Source organism: Canis lupus, chromosome 11 (genome assembly GCF_003254725.2).
Source record: "Canis lupus dingo isolate Sandy chromosome 11, ASM325472v2, whole genome shotgun sequence".
Taxonomy (NCBI): domain Eukaryota; kingdom Metazoa; phylum Chordata; class Mammalia; order Carnivora; family Canidae; genus Canis; species Canis lupus.
The window spans coordinates 51594123-51619692 of record NC_064253.1 but is presented as its reverse complement, the minus strand read 5'-3'; the positions used below and the strand labels follow the sequence as shown (position 1 = coordinate 51619692).

Below are 25570 nucleotides of genomic sequence, written 5' to 3'. Positions count from 1 at the left end.
GGTGGGCGGAAACTCAGGAGATGCTGGGTGGCGCAGGTGCAGGCACAGGGCGGTGTCTTTGTTCTTTCACTCATCCCTCCCCTCCCCCTTCCTCCCCGGAAACCAGTGACTCTGCCACCACCAGTATTGGGGATGCTGAGCTGTGGGGGCCAAGCCCAAGGAGGGGTGAGAATAAAGGGGCCTGCAGCGGCTATCAGGCCATAAACCAGGCTGACGTCTCAGCACAGGGCTTGAAGACTCACCTCCCATGTCAGCAGTCATGAGCAGAAGTGACAACTACACTTCAGATCTGCTAGTGCCTGGTGAGCTGGGCGGGGCAGGGGGAGGAGGAGGGGTCATATGTTCCCATGTCCCACCTGCTAGGACCTGGAGGGTTGGGCTGGGCAGTAACACCCTCCATCCTCTGGTGTCCACAGGAATCCCCTCCGTGGCCCAGGCCTGGGGACTGTGGGCCCTCTTAGCGGTTGTGTCGCTGCTGCTTCTCATCTCGCTGGCTGCGCACTTGTTCCGATGGACTAGTGGCCAGGGCAGAAGCCATCCAAAGCAGGAACGGTGAGTAGGGGACAACGGAGAGAGGTGATCGAAGAGTTCCCCCTTATGAAGACGTCCCCACCCATCCCGTCATCTCTCTCTTGCAGCTCTGGAGGATCTGTGGAAGAGGTCCCCCTATATGGGAACCTGCCTTATCTTCAGACTGGTAGGAAGCTGGCAGAGGGGAGGGGCACAGAGGCCACGCACGTCCTGGGTGGGTGGGATGAGGGATTGCAAGAGGAGGAACCAGAAGTGACCAGATTAGTACTGTTCCCTATCCCAGGTCGGCTGTCTCAAGAACCAGGGCCAGACCAACAGGATCCAACTCCTAGAGGCCCCGCCATGGTGAGTCAGTTGTGGCTGAGAAGAGGGGAGGGAAGGAAGTGGGGGCTTTTCCAAAGGTCCAGGGAACTTCTAACAGCCTTCAATCTCCAGGCTGCGGAGGAAGTGATGTGCTATACCAGCCTTCAGTTGCGGCCGTCTCAGGGCCACATCCCCAGCCCTGGAACCCCTATCAAGTACTCAGAGGTGGTACTGGATTCTGAGCCAAAGCCCCAGGCCTCAGGCCCAGAGCCGGAGCTCTACGCGTCAGTGTGTGCCCAGACCCGCAGAGCACGGGCTTCCTTCCCAGACCAGGCCTATGCCAACAGCCAGCCTGCACCCAGCTGACATGAAGGGCCTAGCAGAATGAGATGAGCCTCGCCCAGCCTCCGGTGTGGCAGGGGTTACTGCTACCCTGTCCCCAGCGTAACTGTCTCCCAACCACCCCCCCAAAGACAGGTAATCGTTGCCCAGTCACAGGAGGTAATGTTCCCCAACCTCCCCTTCTGAACTGTGAGGGAGACATCTCAGGGGAATAAGTAGATCCCCAGTTTCTTGGGAATGGAGGAAACAAAGGCAGTGGCTCCCTCTCCATCTCTCTCTCTCTTTTTTCCTATCTATTCCTCTAAGGTCTCAAGCTCCCAGGTTTTTCACTTCCTCCTCCTTGTGGCTTTTAACTAGATCCTTTCTGCTCTCGCTCCCTTAAAGTACCCCTAACAATTCAGTGCCCCTTCAGATATAGGAAGTGGGCAGTGATGGAGGAGGTAACAACAGCCCCAGAGCACAAGGTGGGGTGGGGAGGAGGGGGTGCTCCATGAGAGCCCACAGTCTGGAGGGATCCTGAAACCTAGCGACCTGAGGAACCCAGGCCTGGCTTATTTGAGAACTCTGGCTGGCGAATACCAATCCATGCCCTGCTGCCTCTGTTGTGTCCCCATGTTTTCAAATAAAACTTCTCAGAAAGTGTTTAGATTTTTATCTAGAGGGCTCCAGATCTGCAACAGACTCTACAGACTCTCTCTGGTAGGGGTGTGAGCTTTGCTCTCTGCACAGAGCACTTCTGGGGGCGTCTAGCTGGGGAAGATGGACCAAGACGTCTGTGCCATGAAAACTGCCAGGCTGGGTGCTAGGGGTGGAGGCTGGAGCCCGGCTCAAGCTGTACTTGCTGCTGCTGGAATATCGTTAGCATTTGCACTCAGAGCCACCCGCTCCCATCACCTGGAGCCTGCAAGCTCACCAGCCCGACCTACTACTCTCCCCATGGCCTCTATGCCTGTGCTGCCACCAGCCGGAACCTCAAGCTTGCACCACCTCCCCCTAGGGCTTCTGTAGAGGCAAGTCTGGCTTAGCAGACCTTTCTGAGGTTTCAGGGGCAGAAGACAGCGGAAGCCAGGCTTCTACTGCCGAATTTCTCTCCTTCCTACTCACCGTCCCAGAGAAAACCAGAGTCGGACACAATGCTCTTGAGCCCGGCCTGGTGTTCGCAGGGAGAAAGCGGACCCTTTGCACACAGAGAATAACCTGAATGCCCCGGGGTTTCCGGACCTCTGTGGACCCCAACCTGGGCCTCCCCCAGAAGAGGCCCCGGTCGCGGTAAAGAACAGGCAGCTGAGGCTGTGTGGGAGGGAAGGTGGCTTTGGGGGCGGCACCGGATGCGGGGAACCACTGGCAGCGGGATGTGGGGTTCTGAGGATTGCCAGTTGGAAGACCACTCATGTGTCCGCGGCCTGGGGGATGTGAGAGGGCCAGACTCCGAAAGAGAAGGGGTCTGGGGTCCCGCCAACCCAGTGGGACGGGCCGGAAATTGCAGCCGAGGCCTCAAACGTCACGAACGCAGGCCTTCCACTCCGCCTTCACACCCGCTCTCCCAGGCTGCGAGGATCTCGGCTCGTTCAGGATCAACACCCCGCCCCCCCCCGCCCCAGCACCCCCGCCCCAGCACCCCCGCCTGGCACCACGCGGGCTTGCCACAACTCCTGCGCATGCGTAAAGCTGCCCGGTCCGTGGCATGCTGGGAAATGTAGTCCTGTAAGTTTCCCCGCTCGCTTGCCCGGGGAATCTGCCCCGCCCCACGACTCCGCGGAGCCGGGACCCTGCGGTTCCCTGAACAGCGCCTCCTGGTTCGCGGAATGTAGCGGGTTCGCTCCGTCTGGAGCTGGGTGCAGTTTGAACCTTATTTTCCATCCGGTCCGCGAAGCCTGTTATCTTTTACTTTCCTTCTTCCCTACAGCGTTTTGATTTATCTCACTGTCTTACTTGTCTGTCTCCGAGGCTCGTGCCCTAGCCGGGGCCTTCTGGACTGAAGGCCGGGATCGTGGCAACTTCCTAACTGACCCCTGCGTCTAGGAAAAAAATAAATTGGGGCAGCCAGATCCACCTCAGACATCTTCCGAGGACCCCCTTGCCTCATCTCTCCAGCTGGTCAACTTGTTTCCAAATACCTGGCAATTCTTTTCCTTTCTGTATCTCCAGGGTTGCTTTCCTTAGTGGCCTCCATTCCCTGACTGGTGTAAGATTCCAGCCATAAGGATGCCCTGCCCAAGGGTGGATCACTAGGGGAAGCCACCAGAACCCGGTGAAGCCCCAGCTTTTCCCCTCTTCCTGAGATCCCAGATGGGAAGATAGGGGATAAGCCAAGACCCGAAGAGGAAGGGTCTCTGGGACGGTCAAATGTTCAGTGATAGGAAGTTCTTAAGGATTACTTGTAGGTGGGGAGGGGCCTAGGAAGCCGTCCAGCCAAGACCCCTCCATCTTCGGCCTTGCTCTGTACTCTGTCAAGAGGAGTCTAAACTTCCAAGCTTGTTTAGGCTATAAGGAGGGAAACAGCCGGGACATGGAGAGAGACCAAATCTTAATGATTTTATTCGAAACTTGGATCCAGACATGCCCAGAGCTAGATTTGCCTCCTGAACTTTTTGGTTATGTAAGCTAATACCTTTACTTTTTTGCTTAAGTCATTCTAAGTTAGATTTTTCTATGTCTTGCAACCACGAGTTCTGACTAATTCTGTGGGGGAGGGATCCCTGGGTGGCTCGGCGGTTTAGGACTTGCCTTCGGCCCAGGACATGATGCTGGAGTCCTGGGATCGAGTCCCGCATCAGGCTCCCTGCATGGAGCCTGCTTCTCCTTCTGACTGTGTCTCTGCCTCTCTCTCTCTCTGTCTCTCATGAATAAATAAAATCTTAAAAAAAAAAAAATCTGTGGGGGAAAGACCAGCACACCAGGGCCAGTGGAAGATGCTGAACCTTTGAGATCTTCCCTTATTGCTCAACTCTTCCACTAGCCACCCTCCTCTAACTTAAATGCACTATTATGCCATTTGTACAGTGTTCCTGCTTGGTGTGTGCCTCTAGCCAGGCTTTTACATTTCTAGAATTCTATAGCTGGGAGGAGGCGGAAAGATCTGGCCCAAACTTATATCCACTGGAGGAGCCACCCTACGAGCTTCTTCTTGAACATTTCCAGGAATAGGCAGCTCACTACTTTAGCAAGCGCTCATTTCCAATCTTTCTTTTTGAGAGAGTTTTTTTTTTTTTTGAGAGAGAGAGCTTTTTAAATTTGGAGCCAAAATCTCCCTCCCCGTTACTTTTGTCATCAGTTCTGCCTCTGAGCTACAATCATATAATTACCCTTTTCCCTCCTGTACATGACAGCCCTGATAGATGGCCTAAGTCTTTTTTTCCCCCTTCCAGGGAAAAGCTTTCTGGAGTTCCTTTTACAGACCTTATTTGCAGCCTACTCATTGTTCCCACTGTTTTTCTTGAGCAGAGTCTTTCTTAAAGTGTGATGCTAAGAAGTGAATATATTACTGGCAGCAAACAGTGGAGAGCCCCTCTCATCATTGGACACCAAGTCTATGGGGCTTTGTTTGTAAGGAATACACTTATTTAGCCTTGCTTAAGTGAAGGGATGTTTATTGTTAGGACACCTGGGGCAGGTAGGAAGCCAAATGGAATAGGGATCACCCAAACAGTGGCTATGGTACGACTGGGCCTCTGCAGACTCTTGCTGAATTTGGGATCTACAATCACAACATTGCTGGGGACCTTGGTAACAGGAGTATGTGGGTCTCCCCATTCCTGCTCCTCCCGTCCTATGACTCTCTGACAGGTTTTCTGTTTATTTATTCCCAAATTTTTCCTACTTTGCTAATTTGCTTCCTTCTCCTCTACTGTAAAGTCTCAACTTCTGGTTTCTGTTTCCTCACAACTGCTTCATATTTTCTTCTCTGTCTCATGACCTCAGTTAAATGTTTAATTATAGGAATAGTGTGAGCATATGTTTAAAAAAATTAAATAGAACTGAAAGCTATACAATAGTGGTTCTCCACCAGAAGTGACTTTGCCTTCCAGGAAACATTTGGCAATGTGCAGAGACATGCTTGGTTGTCACAGCTGGGGAGTGTGTGCTATTGATGTATAGTGGGTAGTGGCCAGGGATGCTGCTGAACGTCCTACAACACACAGGCCAGCAGCCACTCACCATACAGAGTTTCTGCCCCCAAAAGTTAAAGGTGCTGAGGTTGAGAAATCCTAGTATGGGGGGAAAAAGTAAAAGGCTATCTCTCCACCCCATTCCTACTTCCACTTGTAGTTCCCAGAGGCACCTACTGTCTTCTGTTTTTAAATCTTCTTGTGATTATCGCTGTGTCTGTCAATAATATTGAGACTACTTAGAGCAAGGGGAGTCTGGGTATATGGAAAGCCTAGTAAGGGACGCCTGGATGGCTCAGCGTTCGAGCGTCTCCCTTCGGCTCAGGGCATGATCCTGAGTCCAGGGATTGAGTCCCACATCGGGCTCCCTGTGAGGAGCCTGCTTCTCCCTCTGTCTGTGTCTCTCATGAGTAAATAAAATCTTAAAATTAAATTAAATTAAATTAAATTAAATTAAAAATAAAATAAAATCTTGGGATCCCTGGGTGGCGCAGTGGTTTAGCGCCTGCCTTTGGCCCAGGGCGCGATCCTGGAGACCCGGGATCGAATCCCACGTCGGGCTCCCGGTGCATGGAGCCTGCTTCTCCCTCTGCCTATGTCTCTGCCTCTCTCTCTCTCTCTCTCTCTCTCTCTCTCTCTGTGACTATCATAAATAAAAAAAAAAAATTAAAAAAAAAATAAAATAAAATCTTAAATAAAAAAAGAAGCCTAATGAAACTCTCCCTTCTACAACCCCTCTGACAACTCCCAGCTATAGAGGACAAACTTTAAATGGGCTGTGGTAAGTTCCTGGCAGAAAGAATTTCCTGCAGACAAGTGTCTGGAGAACAGCCTCAGAGCCAAGAAAAAGGACCTTCAGGAAGGCAGCAGGTCCCAGAAACCGCCGGCTTCCCAGGAACAATCAATGGCTCTGCTGAGTCTCTCCAGCTCTCTAAAACACTAGCAGGTGGATTGAATTTCTCAGCCTTCTCAGCCTTCAAGGCCAGGAAAACGCAGACAAATCAGAGGGCGGACAGACCTGCTGGAGGAAACAAATGCATCTCTGAGTGAATGAGAGCCTGGGGGAGGTAATGTGTGAAGGTCAAACACAAAAGATTTCCCTGAACTAGAAACTGTGATATCAGAACTAAAAATTTACATACATAAAGCAAAAAAAAGGATGGTCAATGCTGAAACCCCACAAGAGGTCCAGAAAATTAAACAGATGAAATATCTCAAAACATGTAACAAAGATATGGAGATGCAAATTATGTGGTGAAAGACGGGAGACTGAAACAGACTCAGGAGATTTAGCTGGCAAATTTGAGGAGTTCCAGGAGAAAAGCAATAGGAGAGGAGATATTATAATTAAATAATAACATGAGATGTCCCTGAGCTGAAAAAAGACTTAGCCCTATACTTGGTTAAAATTCCTGAACTCTAAGGATAGGGGGCATGTTACACATTTCCAGACAAAAAGGAGAGTTGTTCTTATTTGCAACCCTCGAAGTCAATTGAGACAGCAAAACTGAACATTAGGTAATGAAAGAAAAGGCCTGCAACCAGGACCTAACAAAGGGGGAAAGAAAGGTGAAAATTTACAAAAATCACTCATTGTCTCATGTGAGAAATTATTTGAAGAAGAGACTCTTAACGAAACAACAAATGAATTAGAACAGACTTCAAGATAGGGGAAGCTCAAAGGAAGAGGAAAGAAAACAGTGAAGTGTAACGAACCATGATCTATATATTTATATCTATATTTCTATATATTTATACATGTCACATAAATGCTAAATACTCTTGAAACAAAAGGAATATGTGAGGGAAATTCTAATAAGGGCTAAGTTATCTCAGTAGAACTCTGAAATCAGGCAGTGAGGGAAAGTGAGCGTTCCAAGATCTGAAGATCTGAGGGGGGAGGAGGAGGAGGAGGAGAAGGAGGTGGAGGAGGAGGAGGAGAGAGGTAGTGAAAGTAATCTAAAGGCCATATCTTAGATGGTGGGGAGGAAGTAGAAGATAAGTAGAGTATGATGGAAATAGTTCTAGAACAATCATATGCATCTATTTAAGAGAACAGGACAAGGGATGGCAACTATTAATAGAATGACAAACTCCAAATTAACAAGGAGAAAATGGGATGAATGGCTATTCATTCAATCCAGCAAAGGTAAAGAAAAGAAGAGTTCACAACAATGTTTACACATTTAAAAACAAGTAAGATGGAAATAAATCAAATACATCACTTACTATAATAAATATGAGTGGGGACGCCTGGGTGGCTCAGCGGTTGAGCGTCTGCCTTTGGCTCAGGGTGTGATCCCAGGTCCAGGGATCGAGTCCCACATTGGGCTTCCAATGAGGAGCCTGCTTCTCCCTCTGTTTATGTCTCTGCCTCTCTCTTTGTCTCTCAAGAATAAATAAAATCTTAAAAAAAATATGAGTGGACTGAATTATTCCATTAAAAGACTCTGTGACTTTGTTATAAATCAAATTCTGGTCAATACTACTTAGAAGAAATATACTTAAAGCAAAGTGGTCAAGAAAGATTCAAAATAAAGACATGGGAAAGGAGTACCAGAGAGATCAACAGGAAGCCACTTCTTTCTGTAATACTAGTATCCGACGAGGGGAATTTAAGTTGCCGGCTAGAAGTGGTGTGAAGATTGCTTGCAAAGGGTTAGAAGGGAACTTTCGGGGTGATGGGAATCTTCTGTATCTTGATTGTGGTAGTGGTTATGTGACTGAATACATTTATCAAAACTCATAGGATTGTACACTTAAAATTTATAAAATTTATTGCATGTAAATTACAATATTATAAAGCTGGTTTTAAAAGAGAACAACAAAAAAAAAATAAAAGAGAACAACATTATAGTATTTACAAAATGTAAACACTGAATGAAAAAATAGTGTAAGACTGGATACCCTCTTAATTACCCTGTATCTCTGAAATGCTATAAGATAGCAAGCTTAAAGAGAGAGAGAGAGAGAGAGAGAATAAGGGGAGTATTTAGTTCAATAAATTATAAAGAGTAAGAAACCAAAATTAATCAGGAAATATTAAAAGCTGACATGAATGAAATGGAGAACAAACTTTTTGTTTTGTTTATACTAAAAAGCATAAATTTTAAAAAGTTCTTTAAAAGGGCTAATAAAGGGGCACCTGGGCACCTGTGAGGCTCAGTGGGTTAAGAATCTGCCTTCAGCTTGGGTCATGATCTCAGGGTCCTGGGATCAAGCGCAGCACCTGGGATTGGGATTGAACCCTGCATGGCAGGGAACCTGCTTCTCCTTCCTCTGCTACTCTCTCTGCCGCTGCCCCGCTAGTGCTCACTCTCAAATAAATAAGTAAAATCTTTTTTTTTTAATTTTTATTTATTTATGATAGTCACACAGAGAGAGAGAGGCAGAGACATAGGCAGAGGGAGAAGCAGGCTCCATGCGCCGGGAGCCCGACGCGGGACTCGGTCCCGGGTCTCCAGGATCGTGCCCTGGGTCAAAGGCAGGCGCCAAACCGCTGCGCCACCCAGGGATCCCCCAAGTAAAATCTTTTTAAAATTTTAAAAATAAAACGGCTAATAAAGTAGACAAATCTCTTATAAGCACAGAGAAAAAAAGAGTAAAAAAGGCAAGATTAGTTCCGAGAAACAAAACATTAAAAAAAGTATATAAATGTGCAACTTAAAATTTCTCATCAACTAACTTGAAAATTTAGAGGAGGGATGCGGGACGCCTGGATGGCTCAGTGGTTGAGCATTTGCCTTGGGCCTAGGACGTGATTCCAGGGTCTGGGGATCAAGTCCCACATCGGGCTCCCTGCATGGAGCCTGCTTCTCCCTCTGCCTATGTCTCTGCCTCTCTCTCTATGTCTCTCATGAATAAATAAATAAAATATTTAAAAAAGAAAAGAATATTTAGAGGAAATGGATACATTTCAAGAAAATTGTAAATGACCAAAACTGGCCCAAGAGAAAGAAGAAAGCTTGAATAGCTCAACCTACCTTAGAAAAGATTAGAATAAGAAGGTGATTATAGACCTATTTTTGGAAAGACTGCATTCAAAGGGGACCAGAACTAAGATTTATCTATTCTTACTTTTTTTTGAAAGAGAGAAAAAGAGAAAGAGAGAGAACAAGCAGGGGGAAGGGGCAGAGGGAGAGAGAGAAGCAGACTCCTCACTGAGCAGGGAGTCTGAAATGGGGCTCAATCCCAGGACCCTGAGATTATGATCTGAGCTAAAGTCAGATGCTTAACTAAACCAACCACCCAGACACCCAAGTTTTGTTTATTCTTAAATAATGATAATTTCTATGCCATTTAATCTAGTCAAAACTACAGGAAAAGAAAAAAGCTCCCATATTTAATATTTAGAGCCAGCAAAATTTAATACAATTCCTAATAAAAATTCTAAGTAAAAATGAAAAAGAGGAAAACTGCTGGAATATAATAAAGACTTTTTACTAAAACCTAACAGCAAATATTGTCCTCAATGGTGAAATACTAAAACCACTTCCATTAAAATAAACATTTAGACAGAGATGCTTGCTATTATTCTTATTATTCAATACCTCTTGGACGTTTTACCAAATGCAATAAGTCCTTAGCCACATTCACATTTTTGTCAAGTAAAAGAACATATCCACGGGTTCTAGGGATTCAAGTGTGAACATTTAGGAGAGGCCATTATCCTGCCTGCCATGATCTGTCTATGGATTAGAGCCTCCTGGCACCGGTGGATTAAAGTTACGGAGATGGATATAACCTGACTTTCAGGGTCTCAGGAGACTTCTTTTACTTTTAGATGTGAGCTGGATTTCACCAAAGTTTTTACAGATGAGCCCCTTTCCACACAGCAAATTCTTTTCTAGTGCCCTCATAGCTGGGCTCCCTCCTCTTGTCTACTTTTCCAACCCAGAGCCCTGTAATAATACACAGCGCAGAGGCCAAGAGAGAGCAAGGTGTGGGTTTTGGTGTCTGTCCTGTAGATGCTCACATGCTCTAATGGTTACAGAAAAGCTGAAATGCACAGCACTGGCCCCTTGGCTCTAAAAAGCCAGCAGGCTCTCCTGACATTTGGGCAGGTGAGGCCCAGCCTAAGTTACAGGCGTCCTTCGTGATGTCCAGTCTTGAAAGGTAATGTGAATGTCAATTTTGCAAAGACCGCATGTGACACACATGGGGAAGAAGGATCCCGCTCTCACATCCTATTCAGAAAAGAAGGCACTGGAAAGGAAAGCAGAGTGTCATAGGGCATGTGTAACCATCACCAAAAGAGCTAAGGAGGAAGGAGACACAGGCCAGGTCTTCTTAATGCACCCATGCCATTGTGGAAATGCAGTCTAACTCACTCAGGTTGCATTTGGATGCCCTACCTTCTAAAGCCTTTCCAAGGGCCCATTTAGCCAGCATATCCATTGATTCTTTTTTTTTTCTTTTGGTTTTATTTATTATTTTTGAGCACATACTGAAAACTTGGTTTGGCATTTTATCTGCTATCCAGGCCATGTTCACTTGTGTATTGGTTCTGAAAACAAGGGCGTTATCTACAGTTTACTGAATTTCTGCAAATACTCCTGCAACAGATCTACATAGGTGCTGCCCTGGCCCCCGTACCCCACTCCAAGTACCCTGACTGACCCTGCACCCCTGCCCCCAGCTGCTCTATAGGCTCCCACTCAGTCTCACAGGCCCCTGAGGCCCCCAGGGAGCCACCAACACGCACCATGGTCTGTTCTCTGGAGGAAGCCCTGATAGGATGACTGGGGGAGGGGACCCGGTTGTTGGAAACTTTAATTAAGCAAGGACGGTTAACAGCTGCAGGGTCACCTTAGGAAATGGTGAGCCTGAGAAAATAAATACATCTATCATCTGTCCCCATGGCCTTTTAAGACTTTTCTACAAACGGCTCATCATTCCTTGCCATGGAAAAAGATAACAGCCATCATGGGCACCCTTCAGCCCCCAGAATTCTCTGAGCTTCATCCTCCCAGCAGGTCTTGCCATAGATTCTCACCTCACACACACACACCTCCACAGATGGCCAAATCCAAGGATGCATGCTCACACGTGCACACTCACACACATGTACACCTGCCTATTCTCAGGTGACAACTGTACTTTTCTACTGCACTAGATCCTTTTTCTGGGAAGGCTGGGTGGTGCTGTCGAGCAGAGCTCTCAGGAGCCCCACGGGGCCCTGATGGCACCCCTCTACACACCACTAGTCCTACACCACAGCTGCTAGCATGTGGTGAGGACCTCTTTCTCCTTCCTTCTTCCTCCCCACAGGTGCAATGTGTGAAGAGGTTCTGCGGGGGCAGATGCCACCCACAGCAAGGGGGTTTTTTTCCCACCTACGTATCATGTCTTGTCTCAGCCTCTTTCCACCGGTGGAAGCAAGCCCTTCTGGAGTCATAGCTTGGTAAGAGAATGTTAGGGAGCACCTCTGAACCACTGCTCAACAGTCCTCCCTCCTCCTCCCTTCTGTCAGCCAGGCCTTCACCAGCCACGAGGGCCTCCTAGCCCTGACTCTTCTCCCACAAATACCCCCTTTGCCCTCGGGGCTGGGTGTAAGGGCACAATGTTAAGGCTTTATAAGGAAAGAACTTTACTAGGAAAGTAAAAAAAAGAAAACAACCAAATCCAGACCAAGAAAATATCAAAGCCTCAAATCCAGTGTCTGTGTGCTCAGCACCCAGCCCTGTTGTTTCCTTGCCTCCATTCTGTCTAAGCAGCTGCTGCCCTCTCATCCCCACCCAACTCCTTTGTTCACCTGCCCCCCGGGTCCCCACAAGGGTGCATAAGGGGTCAGTGCTGCAGGCTTTTCCAAAGGTGCATGAGCTAGGGGCTGTCCCTCATCCTTACCCCCAGCCCGGGCCTATCCCCAAGCCTGTGCCTCCTGGACTCAGCTCACTGCATCTAGCTCAGATGTTGGGACACAGGATGCCCTGAGTCCAGCATGGGGTAGGATGGGATGAGGAAGGGACTGACTGGCCAACGGTGTGATGGGTAGGGAACAAGGGTGGACAAGGCCAGGGAAAGGCTGTGAAGAGGGAATCTAGGGGAGTTTGTAGAAGAGAAACTGTGTGGTCCTAGCTCCTCTGCATCCTCCAAAGGCCTGCCACATTCTCAGGAAGGGCTTTGGAGTGAGAGCCTCCCTATGTGTGAGATCCTTAGCATCTGCAGGACAACAGCAGGAGTGGGAGGGTCTCCCCCCGCCCACCAGCCTCCAAACTGATAGGGAAATGAGCTCCACCAAATCGAGGGCCCCTTTCTGGGAACCCATACCTGCTGGGAACCCCAGGATGATGAGGAGCAAGGGCTCCACACTAGGACCCCTCCAATATGATGTGGAGGCTGGAGCTCCACTCTGCAGCAATGACTGGGGAGATCCTCTGGGTTTAGTCAGGCACCAAAGAGCTCTGACAACACATAGATAAGCCCATGGACAGAGCAGCATAGGGCAAATCAGGGTAGATGACCAGGAGGACAAGTATTTAGAGCCCAGCGCTGCCAAAGCGGGTCTGGGGTGCATGAAGGGGGAGCACAGGCAGGACACAGGGATGGGCCTGAATAGTGATCCAGTGACACCTCCATGCTGCAACCCCATGTTCTGGACTTCAGTTTCCCATCCCCTGTCCCTCTGGCAGAGGCTCAAGGATGCCATATGCTTCATTGAACCCATCTGTGTCTGACACTTGCTGACATCTTCCTCTTTTGCAACTGGAAGTCAGAGGGTAAAGCACTAAGCTGTGCAGTCACAGAAGGAAGACAGAGCCTCCGAGTGTGAAGGGACAGAGGGGAGAGTGGGAAGCTCTGGGGCTGGTGGAAGAAAGGGTAGACGGGTGGGAGCCGGGTTGCTCAGGGCAATGGCTGAGGCCATCACCTATGCAGACCTGCGGTTCGTGAAGGCTCCCCTGAAGAAAAGCATCTCCAGCCAGTTAGGACAGGGTAAGGGTGGGCAAGGCATCTCCTTGATTCCGCATCCCCAGGCTCCCTCATGACCCCACCCTCACCTCCACCATTTCTCTCTTCAGACCCAGGGACTGATGAGGATGAGGAGCTTACCTATGAGAATGTACAAGTGTCCTCAGTCTCAGGTGGGCCCTTGAGTTTGGCTTCTTCTGGAGTAGGAGACAAAGCAGGTACGGAGAGCCCAGAGAATGTGTGTGTGACCGGGCGGGCTGTGTGAGCGTGTGTCTGTGTCTTGAGCTGGGAGTCCAGGTATCCTTGGGGTGGGGGTGGGGGGGCGGCACAATATCCCTGGGAAAGGAGGGGGTGCTTAGGAGAGAGAAGAATGACCCGTGGATAAATGGGAGCCAGGGAAGAATAAAGAGCCCAGGGCCAAGGTGGAGATCCCAAAGGGGTGACAGGGGCTGCGGGGAGAGATTGGGGCAGCCCCTGTGAGGAGATGAATTCGGATGGGAAACGGGAAGTCACGGGACAGAGAAAGGGTAGGGGAGAGGGATGAGAGCACTTCTGGGGAGACGGTTGGGAAACGCGGATGCGGGCAGTGCTGAAAGAAACCTAAGGGGAGACCCAGGAGGGAAAGGAGGGGGTCCCGGGAGAGCGGATGCAGTAAGACCCAGGAGAGACAGGAGTCCTGGGGGAGATGCGGGACTCCGGAGAGTGCTAAGGGTGTCCCCGAGCATCACAGACGTCGCCGAAGGCGTCCGGGACCGGACTGGGGACGGGGCGGGGGGGGGGGGGGCGCCGGGGAAGGGGAGAGGGGGAGCTGGTGGGAAGAAGGGGAATTTCCCGGGGCTTCCCGACTTCGAACTCAAGTCGCCGCGGGTCCGCAGGGCTCCAGGCAGAGCAGCCAACTGCGTCCTGGGGCTCCGTGACGTCACCGGCTGCCGGGCGGCTCCTCGCGGGTGAGTCGCGGGCCCTCCCCGCCGGCGCGCGCCCCCGGCTGCAGGGCGGGGCAGCGCAGGGGGGCGGCGAGGGTCGCGCGGCGGGGGGGCTGGCCTGGGCCGGTGCCGGGCCCGGCGGTGCGCGGGTCGGCTCCCGGGAGTGAGCTCGGGGAGCAGCGCTCTGGGCGCGGCGGGCAGCCCCGAGGCCCCCTCCCCGCCCCTTCACCCCCATACCCGTGTGTATCATTCCCCCAGGTTGACCCAGATCTTCCCTCCTCCCCCTTTACGGTGTCCCCGTGCACATACCCCCTGTCCTCTGTCCCCGTCTGGGATTTGTTCCCATCCCACCAGGTATCGCTCCTCAATCCTTACCAGTAACGATTCCAGCCCTTATTCTGGAACACCTTCCTTCCGCTACCTGCGGAAACTCACGACCCGACGAACCCCACCATACCAGCACCAGTCCTCTGAGGGATACTCTTTCCCGTGAATATCCCCACTCACCCAGCCCCGCAGCCTACAAACTTTCCTGGGGCTCTCTGCCCTTCATCCCACTGTCTCCCTAAGGCCGTGCAGCCTGTATGCAGTACCTCTTTCTTGGCCTGCTCCTCACCTGCCTGCTGTTGGGGGTGGCCACCATCTGCCTGGGAGTGCACTGTGAGTATGACTGTCCCCCACTGCCCATGTACCCTGAGCAATATTCTCCCCTACTCTCCCCAACAGCTGCCCTTCCTCTGGGCAGGGCCCAGTCACTACCACTACATGCTTAGCTTTTTGTCTGGTTTCCAGCCAGGTCTGTTTTAGAGTGCCATGTCTTCCTAAATTGTCCTTACCTAACCCAGTACCTCCTTAAGCTTTAGGCAGTCAGATCTTACATTTCAGCCTGTTATGCAAAAATTTGCAAGAAGCAGAAAAACGGGGATCCCTGGGTTACTCAGCGGTTTGGTGCCTGCCTTTGGCCCAGGGCGCGATCCTGGAGTCCTGGGATCGAGTCCTGCCTCGGGCTCCCGGCGTGGAGCCTGCTTCTCCCTCCTCCTGTGTCTCTGCCTCTCTCTCAATCTCTGTGTCTATCATGAATAAATAAATAAATAAATCTTTAAAAAAAAAAAAAGAAGCAGAAAAAGGACTGACGCTGAAGAGTCAGGGTACCAGGGCATAGCTGAAGAAGATGTTCTTCAAATCTCTCATTATGGCCGAACAGATCTGCAGGTTTCTCAGCAGCTCCAGCAGACCAACAGGGTTCTGGAAACCACTAACAGCAGCCTAAGGCAGCAGCTCCACCTGAAGATAACCCAGTTGGGGAAGAGGGAAGAGGATCTACAGGGGTCCAGGAGGGAACTAGCCCAGAGTCAGGAAGCACTACAGGAGGAACAGAGGGTTTGCCAGGCCACCCAAGAGCAGTTACAGGCCTGCCAGTCTGAGAGGGAGAAGACAAAGGAGGCCTTGCAAAGTGAGGAGGAGCAAAGGAAGACCTTGGAGCAGAGGCTGAGCAGCTTTCAGGACACACTGAAGCTCTTATTCAGATGCCCCTTATCAGGTATCTGCTCCGGGAGAGGAGAGATGGGAGGGTCTGCTGTGAGGGATGGATTGAAGTGAAGAGACACTCCTGGCAGGGGTCTATCTGGCAGGGAGCCATTGGGTTGTTGAGGAAAGGGATAGCAAATGAGAGTGGTGGCCAACAGAGAGGAGGATCAAGGTGCATTCCAGATTTAGGGTGACTCACCTAACTCTAAGGCAGATCCTGCAGGAGGGAGGAGGGTGGCAGCCAACAATGCAGATCACACTGTCCAAAGCACCAAACTCAGGTCTCCCATGGCTTGATATCAGTGTCAAAGATCTGAGAAGCCCCTGAATTGGGTTGTGAAATTGGTTGTTTACACATTTTTCTAAAAAGAGGGTCTGTAGCTTTAATTATTTCTCGCTACATCTGAGATTCCCCAGGGGTTAAAAATTACTGATTGATGAAGTGCAGGCTGGTGGTGGGGCAAGGTAGCTAAAGCTCTCAAGCGTGGGTAGCACTCAGGATGAGGTGGGTGGGGGTAATGTGGGGTAGGGAGCTGGGGTGGAGAGTTCATCTATTTTGAAGGCAGGAGCCCAGGCAGTATGTGTGTGTGTGTGTGGGGGGGGGGGGGGGGATGAGGGAGGAGGCCGCATAAAAGGGGAGAGGCTGGGCAAGAAGCAGGCTGAGGTTTGAGGCAGGGAACCGGGCCCTAGGTGACTGGAATGTTTGTGGACTGGCTACCTATGGTCCAGGTTAGGCTCTGTCTAGCTCAGGGGGCATTGGGATACTCCCCCAAGGCTTAAGACGGTGAGATGATGTGCAGACACCCAGCTCTCATGTCTTTAGCCTTCTCATTCTCATTGACCCTAAGTCACAGGCATCGCTGCCCCCATTCCCTCAGCATCCTGAACTGCTCTTCTGCTCGAAGGCTGGTTTCAGACCTCCACGCTGACTGCAGCTGCCTCCTCCAGGCTTTCCCCACCTTCTTTAACCTTAGTGAGGCCTCCAACCCACATCTCCCATTTCTTCGCTTTGCATCAGCTGTCACTTCTCTCCACCCATCTTGGCTTCTGGGACCCATCACTTCAACCACTTCAACCACTCATTTTTTCTGTTGTCCTGGTGCACAGACTGGCAATCTCAGCTCTGGATGAACTGCCCACCTTGCCCAGGCCTGCACCCAAGTGTTCCACATTGTGCAAGCATTTGCTTGGTGCCGCCAAAACGCTAGCCTCAACCTCAGCCAGTTGCTCAGTGCTGCTCAGAAGCTGTGCAGTGCTCGGCTTGCTCTCTATGATGGCTCCTTACCCTACCATCCTCTCTGTCACTTTCAGCAGGTGCCTTACTCTGTCAGAAAAATTCCCTCCATTTTTCACCACCGAATCTATATGTCCATTCACATTTTTGCTCACCCTCATCTTTTGCAAGGATAAAGGCAACAACTTGCTGCATCATTTCTCCTAAACATCCCTCTCCACCCCCATCCTCACCCCTGCCGTCCCCATCCACTTTTCTTTTTAAATCTTTTTTTTTTTTTTTTTTAATTTATGATAGTCACAGAGAGAGAGAGAGAGAGAGGCAGAGACACAGGCAGAAGGAGAAGCAGGCTCCATGCACGGGGAGCCTGACGTGGGATTCGATCCCGGGTCTCCAGGATCGCGCCCTGGGCCAAAGGCAGGCGCCAAACCGCTGCGCCACCCAGGGATCCCCCCATCCACTTTTCATGTGGCAGCCAGGGCAGTCCTTTCAAAACGAAAATCTGATCATGTCATTCCAGTTAATTAATCACATCAAAAGTTATGGAATGCACACTATATATGTCCAGCACTGTGCCCAAACACTTGGAATATAGCCAATAACAAAATTCCTCTATGTAAAACCCAACATTGACTTACTCTTCCTGGTAATATGAAAATAAGAAAATCCTTGGCCTGGCTTCCAAGATCCCTGCCTATCTTTCAGCATGCCACTTACCCTTCACCCTCTTTCATTTGGCCACACTGACTTTGTATTCTTTTTAGTTGCCATAGGACAGAAACTCAAGAGGGTAGCTGGGCGAGGACATGAGAAAATGTAGATAGAAGAGAGGGAGCTGGGGAAGGAAGGATCTTTGAGTGACACAGGTAGGACTCATGGAACAAAGCAATGAGAGATGTGGGTTGGGATGAGGAGCTCAGATTGGGGTATGGGCTATGAGGGTAAGAGGGATGTTTATTGCTTAGAGATAATCAGGAACAGAGAAGAGTTGGATTTTGAGGTGGAAGGGAGGGAAATGGAGAGAGTTCACATCAAGTGTCTGACGATTTCAGCAGTACAAGAACCAAAGTTATTACTTGTGGAAGAGTGGAGAGAGGGGGAAGGAGGTGGCTGGCAACTTGGAGGGTGTGGGCAAGTTTCGAATATGCAGTGAGGAATGCTGTAAGGAGCTCCTGAGATGAATAAGAGGCTGATGAACACTTATGGGGCGGCCCAGGTGAAGCCAGCCAAAGTGTAGGGGGTGAGGGGACTGCAATCATTCAGAAATTGAGAATAGTATCACCACCCTATTAAGATAAACCCCTCAGACTGTTGTTAAGGAGTGCTGTTGTGAATATTAAAGACTTTTACTAAATCTGCATAGGAATGGGATTACCAGGGGAGGCCCAATACAGATCCGCAAAGACGAAGGGCTAGGAATGAGTGAAGATGCTGGGATTAGACCAAGGTGGGCACTGTTAGCGACCAGATTGCAGGGTCGTCAGTCTCCTCCCAAACAGAGAGATCTCCCTTCGGGTCTGGGCTGTGCTGTCACATTCTCTCTGGTTTGTAGACAACTGCTGTCCCATGGGATGGATACTGAATGAGAGGAGTTGCTTTTACATCTCATATACGGAGAGAAGTTGGGAGGAGAGCCGAAATCACTGTAAATCCCTGTCCTCTGACCTGGCTGAATTCAGTGAAAGTTATGTTTATTCTCATCCGGTAAGCATACCCTTACTGGCAGACTGTAGTGGGTACTGTGAAGTAAAGGGGTAGATGTCATTGAGTCAGGAATGGCATTGCATGCGTCCCTTTTCTGTGCAGCTTCTCAGCACACTGCTCCAGGCAGCCCCTACCAACTGACTGGAGTTGGCACGAGAGTTGAAGCTCATGAACCTTCTTTACTTTAACCTGTTTCTCACCTTGGCTTTCTGGTCAACACTACAGGGCTGTTTAACAGATTCTTTGACTCTCTTGGCCTCTCAAGCAGAGAGATCCCATATCTGGTGGGCTGGATTGTAGGGATTGGCTCCTTATGATCAGAGCAGCCCACAGAAGGACTCCCCTTCAAAGACTAGCAGAAATTCTTACCCAGCAGCAAGGTGAACTGAAGGGCCAGCCTGCATCTGCAAGGTGGCACTTGAAGGCAGCAGGGACAGGTCACCGATGAGGTGATGTTATGCATGTCAGACAGAGACAGTCCTCTTGTCAAAGCTCAGGGACCTCCTTATAGTGTTCATTTTCGTCCATCAGCCCACATCCCCTCCATCCTATGCTGTCCCCCATCCACTGGAATATTCCTCATCATTCTCTACATACCTCTTGTCTCTCTGAATCGCCCCTCAGATTGCATACGGCAACAGAGCGTGGAAGATGTTGACACAAATTAGTCCGCCTGGTTCATTTTGGGTTGTTCACAGCTTTCTTAAGAAGTGGCAGCAGGTTGACAATAAAAGAGGCTCTGGGTAAGTCTGTTAGGACTCCTGGGAATATTCAACTCATAATTCCTTCATAAAGACATAGCAATGAGATTCCCCTTCTGCTCCCAAAGTTTTGGGAGGTCCTACCCCCAAAATTCTTTCGCAAATCAATATTGTAATTACCTACTAATCCTTTTCCTTTACTTAATAACTCTTTAGGACAGTCTTATTCACTGTCCCCTCCCCAGTACCTGGCAGTCTCAGGTACTTTTTTTTTTTAAGTTACTAGGTTGGGACCCACATCATTTTTGTCTTGAAGCAGCTGAGGCTTTAGCTAGGACTTCATAGCTCATAAACCCTGGCATTCTAACTTCCCATCCATTGACAAGGCTACCCAAACTGAGGTGGCACCTTCTCAGTCAGGGCCTCTCGGGGGACTAGAGTTGCCTTAGGTGAGGTAGGGAGCAGTGAGGCAACTTTGAAGATCAACTCCAGGGACCCTGAGACAGGGGAGTCATCTACATTCCCCAACTGGAGTTTCCATTTTTAAGATCTTAGGTGATTTTTCCTTCCCCCAGGCCCAAAGCCTCTTTGGGTTAGAGTAGACATCTGTCCCTGAACCACACTCAAATGAGGCCTTAGGCAGGCAAGGCGGGTTAGGACTTCATGGTGTTTAACGCAGGGCAAGGGGAGAAAAGGGAGGGTGGGCTTGGGTGGGGGGGCAGAGCTTATCCCAGTTCTACCTCACCACCCTTTAGGTATTATGGTCAAGTCTCAAGATGTTACAAGGTACAAAGTAGTCGGCTAAAAATGCTGCCGGAGGTCTGTACTTCTCTTCTTCCCTGCATCTGTGAGATGGCAGCTTTCAAGCATCCGGATGAGGACCACATTTTGACCTGAGTTGGGTAAGCATGAGGGATCCACTGAGTCATTGGAGTTGGGGAGCAGGCAGGGAAAGGGACTCAGAGCAGGGGTAAAATTTATGCCCAAGAGAGCTGGTCACCTCTACCGCCTTCAGAATCTCGGTCTGTTTGGTGGGGGCGGGGGCGGGGGGGGGGGGAGGTTGGGCAGGGAAGGCTTAGAACCACTGGGAGGCTGCCAATGTGGCTGTCCAGGGAGGTGGGATGAGCTGGATGTGTCCTTAGCAACAACCATTGAGCTCACTGACGCCTTACTCTTACAGGTACTTATGCCAACAAGAGCCTGTGGCCCTCACCCGACTGCCATCTGCACACCCTAAGATCATCTCCCTCCAGCATGCCCCCACTCTGCCTGGACAGTGCCCAGCCAAGGGCTGATCCATGCCCAACACTCCTAGCCAGCCTGCTGTCTGCTTGAAATCCCATCCCAGAAACTGGAGTGCTTTGGGAACTGGGTGAAGAAGTCTCCAGAAGAGATTTTGGCCTCCCGAGGAATTTCCCATTGTGGACTTGCAGGGAGGGTGGAGGAGGGCGCATGGGCTGAGTGGATAAGGGCAGCCCGGAGCCAGCCAGGCAGTTTTATTGAAATATTTTTAAATAATTTGCACGTGTTAGTCTCATGTGTCAGCAATGCTTTGTCTGGTTCAGTGATCGCCCACGGGAGAGCAAGCCCAGGGGCCAGAGAGGAAATGTTCTGTCTCGTGAGTCCATGCTGAGGTTCCTCTATGTGGGGAGAGGAGGCGGTCAGCCCATCTGGGGCTGGCACCATCCAATGTGTGTGCTCTGTCCTCACGGGGCATCCTGAAGGCCAAGGTTGGAGGCCAGAGACCACAGGCCCCACCGCTAAGAGCGTGCCCCAGGCAGCTGCAGACCGGGTGTGGGAGGCTTGGCGTGGTGCCCTCGGTGGCAGAGGAGACTGCCCGCCTCACAGTTCAGGTTGCGGTAGCGGGCAACAGCTGGTGTGGGGCGAGGGCACATGGATAGGAAGCCAAAGCTGAAAGGGCCAAGACAGCAGCCGGGGCAAGGCAGCCCCTCATCAGACTCCCGGGGAGCTGAAGGGGGCGGCGAGGGCTCTGTCCGCTCCAGGGCCGCTGCCCGGGGAAGGCTATGCTGGGCCCGGTTCCACGGCTCCCCAGCCCAGCCTTGCGGGGAGCTGACCACCACAGCTGGGGGGTTGTTGTTAAGGGCAGGTCCTGGTCTAGGGGACCAGGGCTGGGAGGCCGAGGAACAAGTGCTGATGAAGTTGTCTGTGGCCACGGCCAGGGGCAGCTGGGGAGCCGGTCCTGGGGGTTCTGGCTCAGGGCTACTGCCCTCACACTCCATTCTTTCTTCAGCCGAGGGGCCCACAGTGGGAGGGCCAGGACCTGGCAGTGCTGTCTCCATACGTCGGGGAAGCTCAGGGGATGATGGTAGTGAGCGGCAGCGACGGGCAGGTGTCCCAGGCTGGACCAGGGTCTCTGGAGCGGTCACTGAGGGCAGCTGCATGGAGGGCAGTGGTGATGGCGGTACAAGGGGCAGGGGGGCAACTGGCTTGCTGGGTGTGTCCAACAGCTTGATCTTGCCTCCCCTGAGGTCTTCCCGGAGTGAGAAGGGGTTGACTCGAGTCAGATTGTCCCCCCAGCTGGGGGGTGATTCTGGTGATGGGGGCAGGAAGAGGTCTGACCGGCTTCGGGAAAGCCGGGGGTCTGGCCTAGGAAGTGTGGCTGAGGGACCCCCTCTTGAAACAGACCCTGTAAACAGAGAAGTTTGTGGTTACTGTTCTCAGCATTCATTGTAGCTCCTTGAGGCCTCATTATTCACCAGGAGGTTGGTGGGACTAGAGCTTATAAGAGGGAGTCCCACTGGGTACTCTGGACGGGGAGAGGGGGGGATGTCACCTCTAGCCCTCCCTTACCTCTTCTTTCCTTCTTCCCTCCCTTGGCTCTAGAATTTGAAAATGTCTTATTTGAGATATCCTTTCACCACTCCCACTTCTCAACTCAAATACACGTAGTCTTAATTCCTTGAATTCTAAGGAAGAGAGGCAAAAGGAATTCAGTTGGGTCAGGGTCATGCTCACTTACTCTGATTGTGTGTCAGGGGAGCCCTGGGGACAGGGGCTGGCTCAGGCAGCTGCTCCAGGATCCATTCCAGGTGCTGGGTGATCTCGGTGAAGGGAGCACGAGTGCTAGGTTCCATCTGATGGGTGGAAACAGGGATAGCTTCATTCAATGCTCCTCCAAAAGAAGGTCTCTACATTTTCCTCCCACCACCTGGAGCAGGAAAGCCTTGCCAACTGACGGATGGGGGTGGTGGGCAGAAAGAGAGTGAGGCTCTTACACTGCAGCAATGGATGGCCAGGAGCAGGAAGGGTAGCGGGCAGTCATCCCCCACCAGGGTCCGGAAAGCAGGCACGTCCAGGCCAAAGTCCTGCAGGAACAGAGAGGCGGAGCCTTCAAGTCTGCCTCCCTTGGGTTCTCCTTCTGACCCCCAATCAGGACCTCAACCTCCAGGGAACCCTCCTTGGTTAAGAGCTGCCCAGTCTGGCGTGCCTCCTTTTCAAACCTGGAGACATCATTCACCTCAGTTCGGGGCAGGTAATCCGGGTCTGCAGGTACTCTCGCGATGAGCTCACAGAGGACAATCCCAAATGCAAAGACATCGGCCTGGGAAGAGGAGAGAATGTCATTGGGAGGAACTGATAGTTTTCATGTCAGGATTTTGTCAGAATATGCCAGAATTTGGGGGAAGTCTTGCTGGTTTCATGTGTTGGAGAGGTGCCTATGAGGGGCTGAGGGGGGGGGGGTTTGGGGGTCTCCTAAATATTCAGTATGGCTGTTAAAGAACTTGGGATGGGGCCTTATAAAAGTATCTCAAGGGTCCCTGGAAGGCCTTGGAATCTGAAGGCTTGATGTCTTACCTTCTCATCATACAGCTCACCCCGCAACACCTCTGGAGCCATCCAGTATGGAGAACCTACCACAGCCAATGGCTCCTTTCTTGCCCCTTCCCTGCAGGGGTAGGGGCAGAGTGATCAGAAACATCCCACTCAGACACCCCCCCCCTAAACAAAAGGGGATGAGGTCAGCCCCCTCCCCACTCCAAAGGAACTGTCTCTGGGGGCTTCACTTAGATAGGGACCTTCTAGAAAGTTTTTTTTGGGGGGGCACAGGAGCATTCACCTCACCTATACACAGGAATCTTTTCAGCCAGCCCGAAGTCACCCACAACAGCCGTGAAGCCTCGGTCTTCCCGTCGTATCAGACAGTTCTGACATACACATAGCATCCCCACATACCCATCACCTTCTGTTCTCTGATCTCCTAGTATATATACCCTAAAGCCCTATCACTCCAGAGTAACCTCAACTCTCTCTGACCTCCCAGTTCTCCAGTGTACCCCAATCTTTCAATATTATCACTTCAAACATAGCATGCTTAGCCCCTCAGAGCTCCCTCCCCCCCAGTCCCCATTCTCCAGTGCCTTGTTACTCCAACATCGTAACTTGTCTACTATCCACATTCCAACATCAGGGGGCCAGTTATAGTGTAACAGTCTCAAATCCCTTTCATGCCTCTATTCACCTGGCCAGCCTACCTTGGATGTTAGGTCTCGGTGGAATACACCTTTGGCATGCAGGTACCGCAGGCCACGGGCAATGTCCAGAGCCAGGCGGAGCCTGACAGGCCAGGATAGAGGTTCCGGGGAGCTGAGCAGCTGTTCCAGGGTCCCCCCATTCATATACTGGGGCATAGAAGGAGATGAAGAATGAGTGTCAAGATTTCCATCTGTACTCTAGGTCTCCCACTTGTAAGTCAGAGGACACTCAGGAGGATCGCAAAGGTCAGAAGGGTGAGTCTGTGCTCTAAGGTCCCTCCCCACTCATCTTCTAGGGCTGTCCTGTCCAAGACATGAACAACTGTTTAAATTATTAAGTTCAAATAAAATTAAACATTTAGTTCCTCAGCCACACTAGTCATATTTCTACTGCCACATGCAGCTGTAGAACATTTTCATCACTGTGGAAAGTTCTGTTGGACAGCACTGTTAGAGCACACATAGAGAATGTAACCAACTGAGGCATTTTATTTGTGGTTAGCCCAAAGGGAAGTTCAGGGAAGCCTCTCATGGGAGGAGGTCCTGCTGCCTCTCATTATTCCTCTGTAGATGCACTTGGCCCTGACTCTCTCCCCCCTAGGTGGTGGCGGTGGTGGTGGTGGTGGTGGTGGTGGTGGTGGTGGTCCCCTCCTTCCGGGCCCATCCTCACCTCTGTAAGAGCGTGCAGCTGCCCCTGGTGCACACAGACCCCCATGAACCTGGAAGGGGATGGGGAAGATAGAAGGGTAGACTGTTAAGAGTCCAGGCCCCTCTACAGTTCCCGCTTTTCCCGCGGGATCTTTCCTCTTCTCCCAGCAAGCTTCTCAGCAAGCGGCCGGGGCCGCTCACCTTAGGATGTTGGGGTGTCGGAGCCGGTTCATCAGCTGCACCTCCCGTAGCGTGTTTCCTCGGTTACTGGGGAGTCTGTTCATTTTCAGCACCATGACTTGCCCTGACTGTCGGTGCCTAACCTGGGGACGGCAGATCCGCCAGGTCGCGCGGGGTGTCCGGGTCTGGGTCCCCTAGTTCCAGCCTCCCGTCTAAGGCTCGGTCCCGCCCCTCTGCCCTCTCTGCTGATCCTACCTTATAGACCTCAGAGAAGAAGCCGGCCCCGATCTTTTCGGCGCAGTGGAAATCGTCCACGCGCGCCAGGCTGGACACGGCGCTGCGGAGAGCCCGGTAGGAGGAGGGGCGGCCCCGGCCAGGGCCTCCACCCGTGCCCCCCGGCCCCGGGGGCCCCTCCCCCGGCGCCTCTCCGGGCCCTGGCCCAGGGCCCCGCAGTGGGGGCCGTTCCCCGGCCATGGCCGGGCCCCCAGCCCGGGCCTGCCTCACATGGCAGGGTCCCCGGGGCCCGGGCAGGCCGCGCTTGCCATGGGCGTGCGCCCAGCCCGATCCCGGACGCCGGGGCTCCCGCTCCCGCCCTGGAGAATGGAAGATCCGCGGAAGATCTTGGGCCCGCCCCCGCCGCGCCGGCTTGCAGGGCCCGGGTAGACGCCGCTCCGCTTCGCTCTGCGTAGGGCCTGGGCCTGGGCCTGGGCCGGGCGGTGGCGGCGGCTCTCCTGGGCGCCGGCGGGCAGGCGGGCGGCGGGCGGCGGGCGGCGGGCGGGCTCCCCGCAGGCGGAGGCGGGCGGGCTGGCGGGCGGGCGGGCGGCCGCTGCTCCGCTTCGCCGCTGGGGCTCAGGCTCCGCGGCCTGCCGGGGGCGGGGCTGAGCCGGGCCTCCGCTTAACTCCTTCCAGCCCGGCCCCCGGGCAGCGGCCACGCCCCCTCAGGTAGGCACCCCGCAAGCGGTGACCG

The 25570-nt window shown here is 51.8% G+C and overlaps 3 protein-coding genes across 3 annotated transcripts; 2 read left to right on the top strand and 1 right to left on the bottom strand.

Annotated features, from left to right (window-relative positions):
- The first annotated feature begins 162 nt into the window (after positions 1-162).
- Positions 163-1822, top strand: SIT1 (signaling threshold regulating transmembrane adaptor 1). The gene is made up of 5 exons (XM_025432882.3): positions 163-302; positions 417-552; positions 639-697; positions 815-876; positions 967-1822. The coding sequence occupies exons 1-5, from the start codon at positions 248-250 to the stop codon at positions 1198-1200; spliced, it is 546 nt and encodes a 181-aa protein (XP_025288667.1). The 5' UTR covers positions 163-247; the 3' UTR covers positions 1201-1822.
- An 11165-nt stretch (positions 1823-12987) lies between these two features.
- On the top strand, positions 12988-20813 carry CD72 (CD72 molecule). The gene is made up of 9 exons (XM_025432886.3): positions 12988-13217; positions 13304-13411; positions 14069-14140; positions 14687-14776; positions 15321-15656; positions 18430-18581; positions 19206-19324; positions 20038-20184; positions 20463-20813. The coding sequence occupies exons 1-8, from the start codon at positions 13136-13138 to the stop codon at positions 20177-20179; spliced, it is 1101 nt and encodes a 366-aa protein (XP_025288671.3). The 5' UTR covers positions 12988-13135; the 3' UTR covers positions 20180-20184; positions 20463-20813.
- Positions 20749-25466, bottom strand: TESK1 (testis associated actin remodelling kinase 1). Its single transcript, XM_025432885.3, has 10 exons — positions 24859-25466; positions 24625-24746; positions 24446-24494; positions 23776-23922; positions 23366-23448; positions 23099-23189; positions 22761-22844; positions 22519-22608; positions 22263-22377; positions 20749-21929 (listed from the first exon to the last, which is right to left on the bottom strand). Exons 1-10 carry the CDS (start codon positions 25075-25077, stop codon positions 21043-21045), a joined length of 1887 nt encoding a protein of 628 aa, XP_025288670.3. The 5' UTR covers positions 25078-25466; the 3' UTR covers positions 20749-21042.
- Positions 25467-25570: the final 104 nt, after the last annotated feature.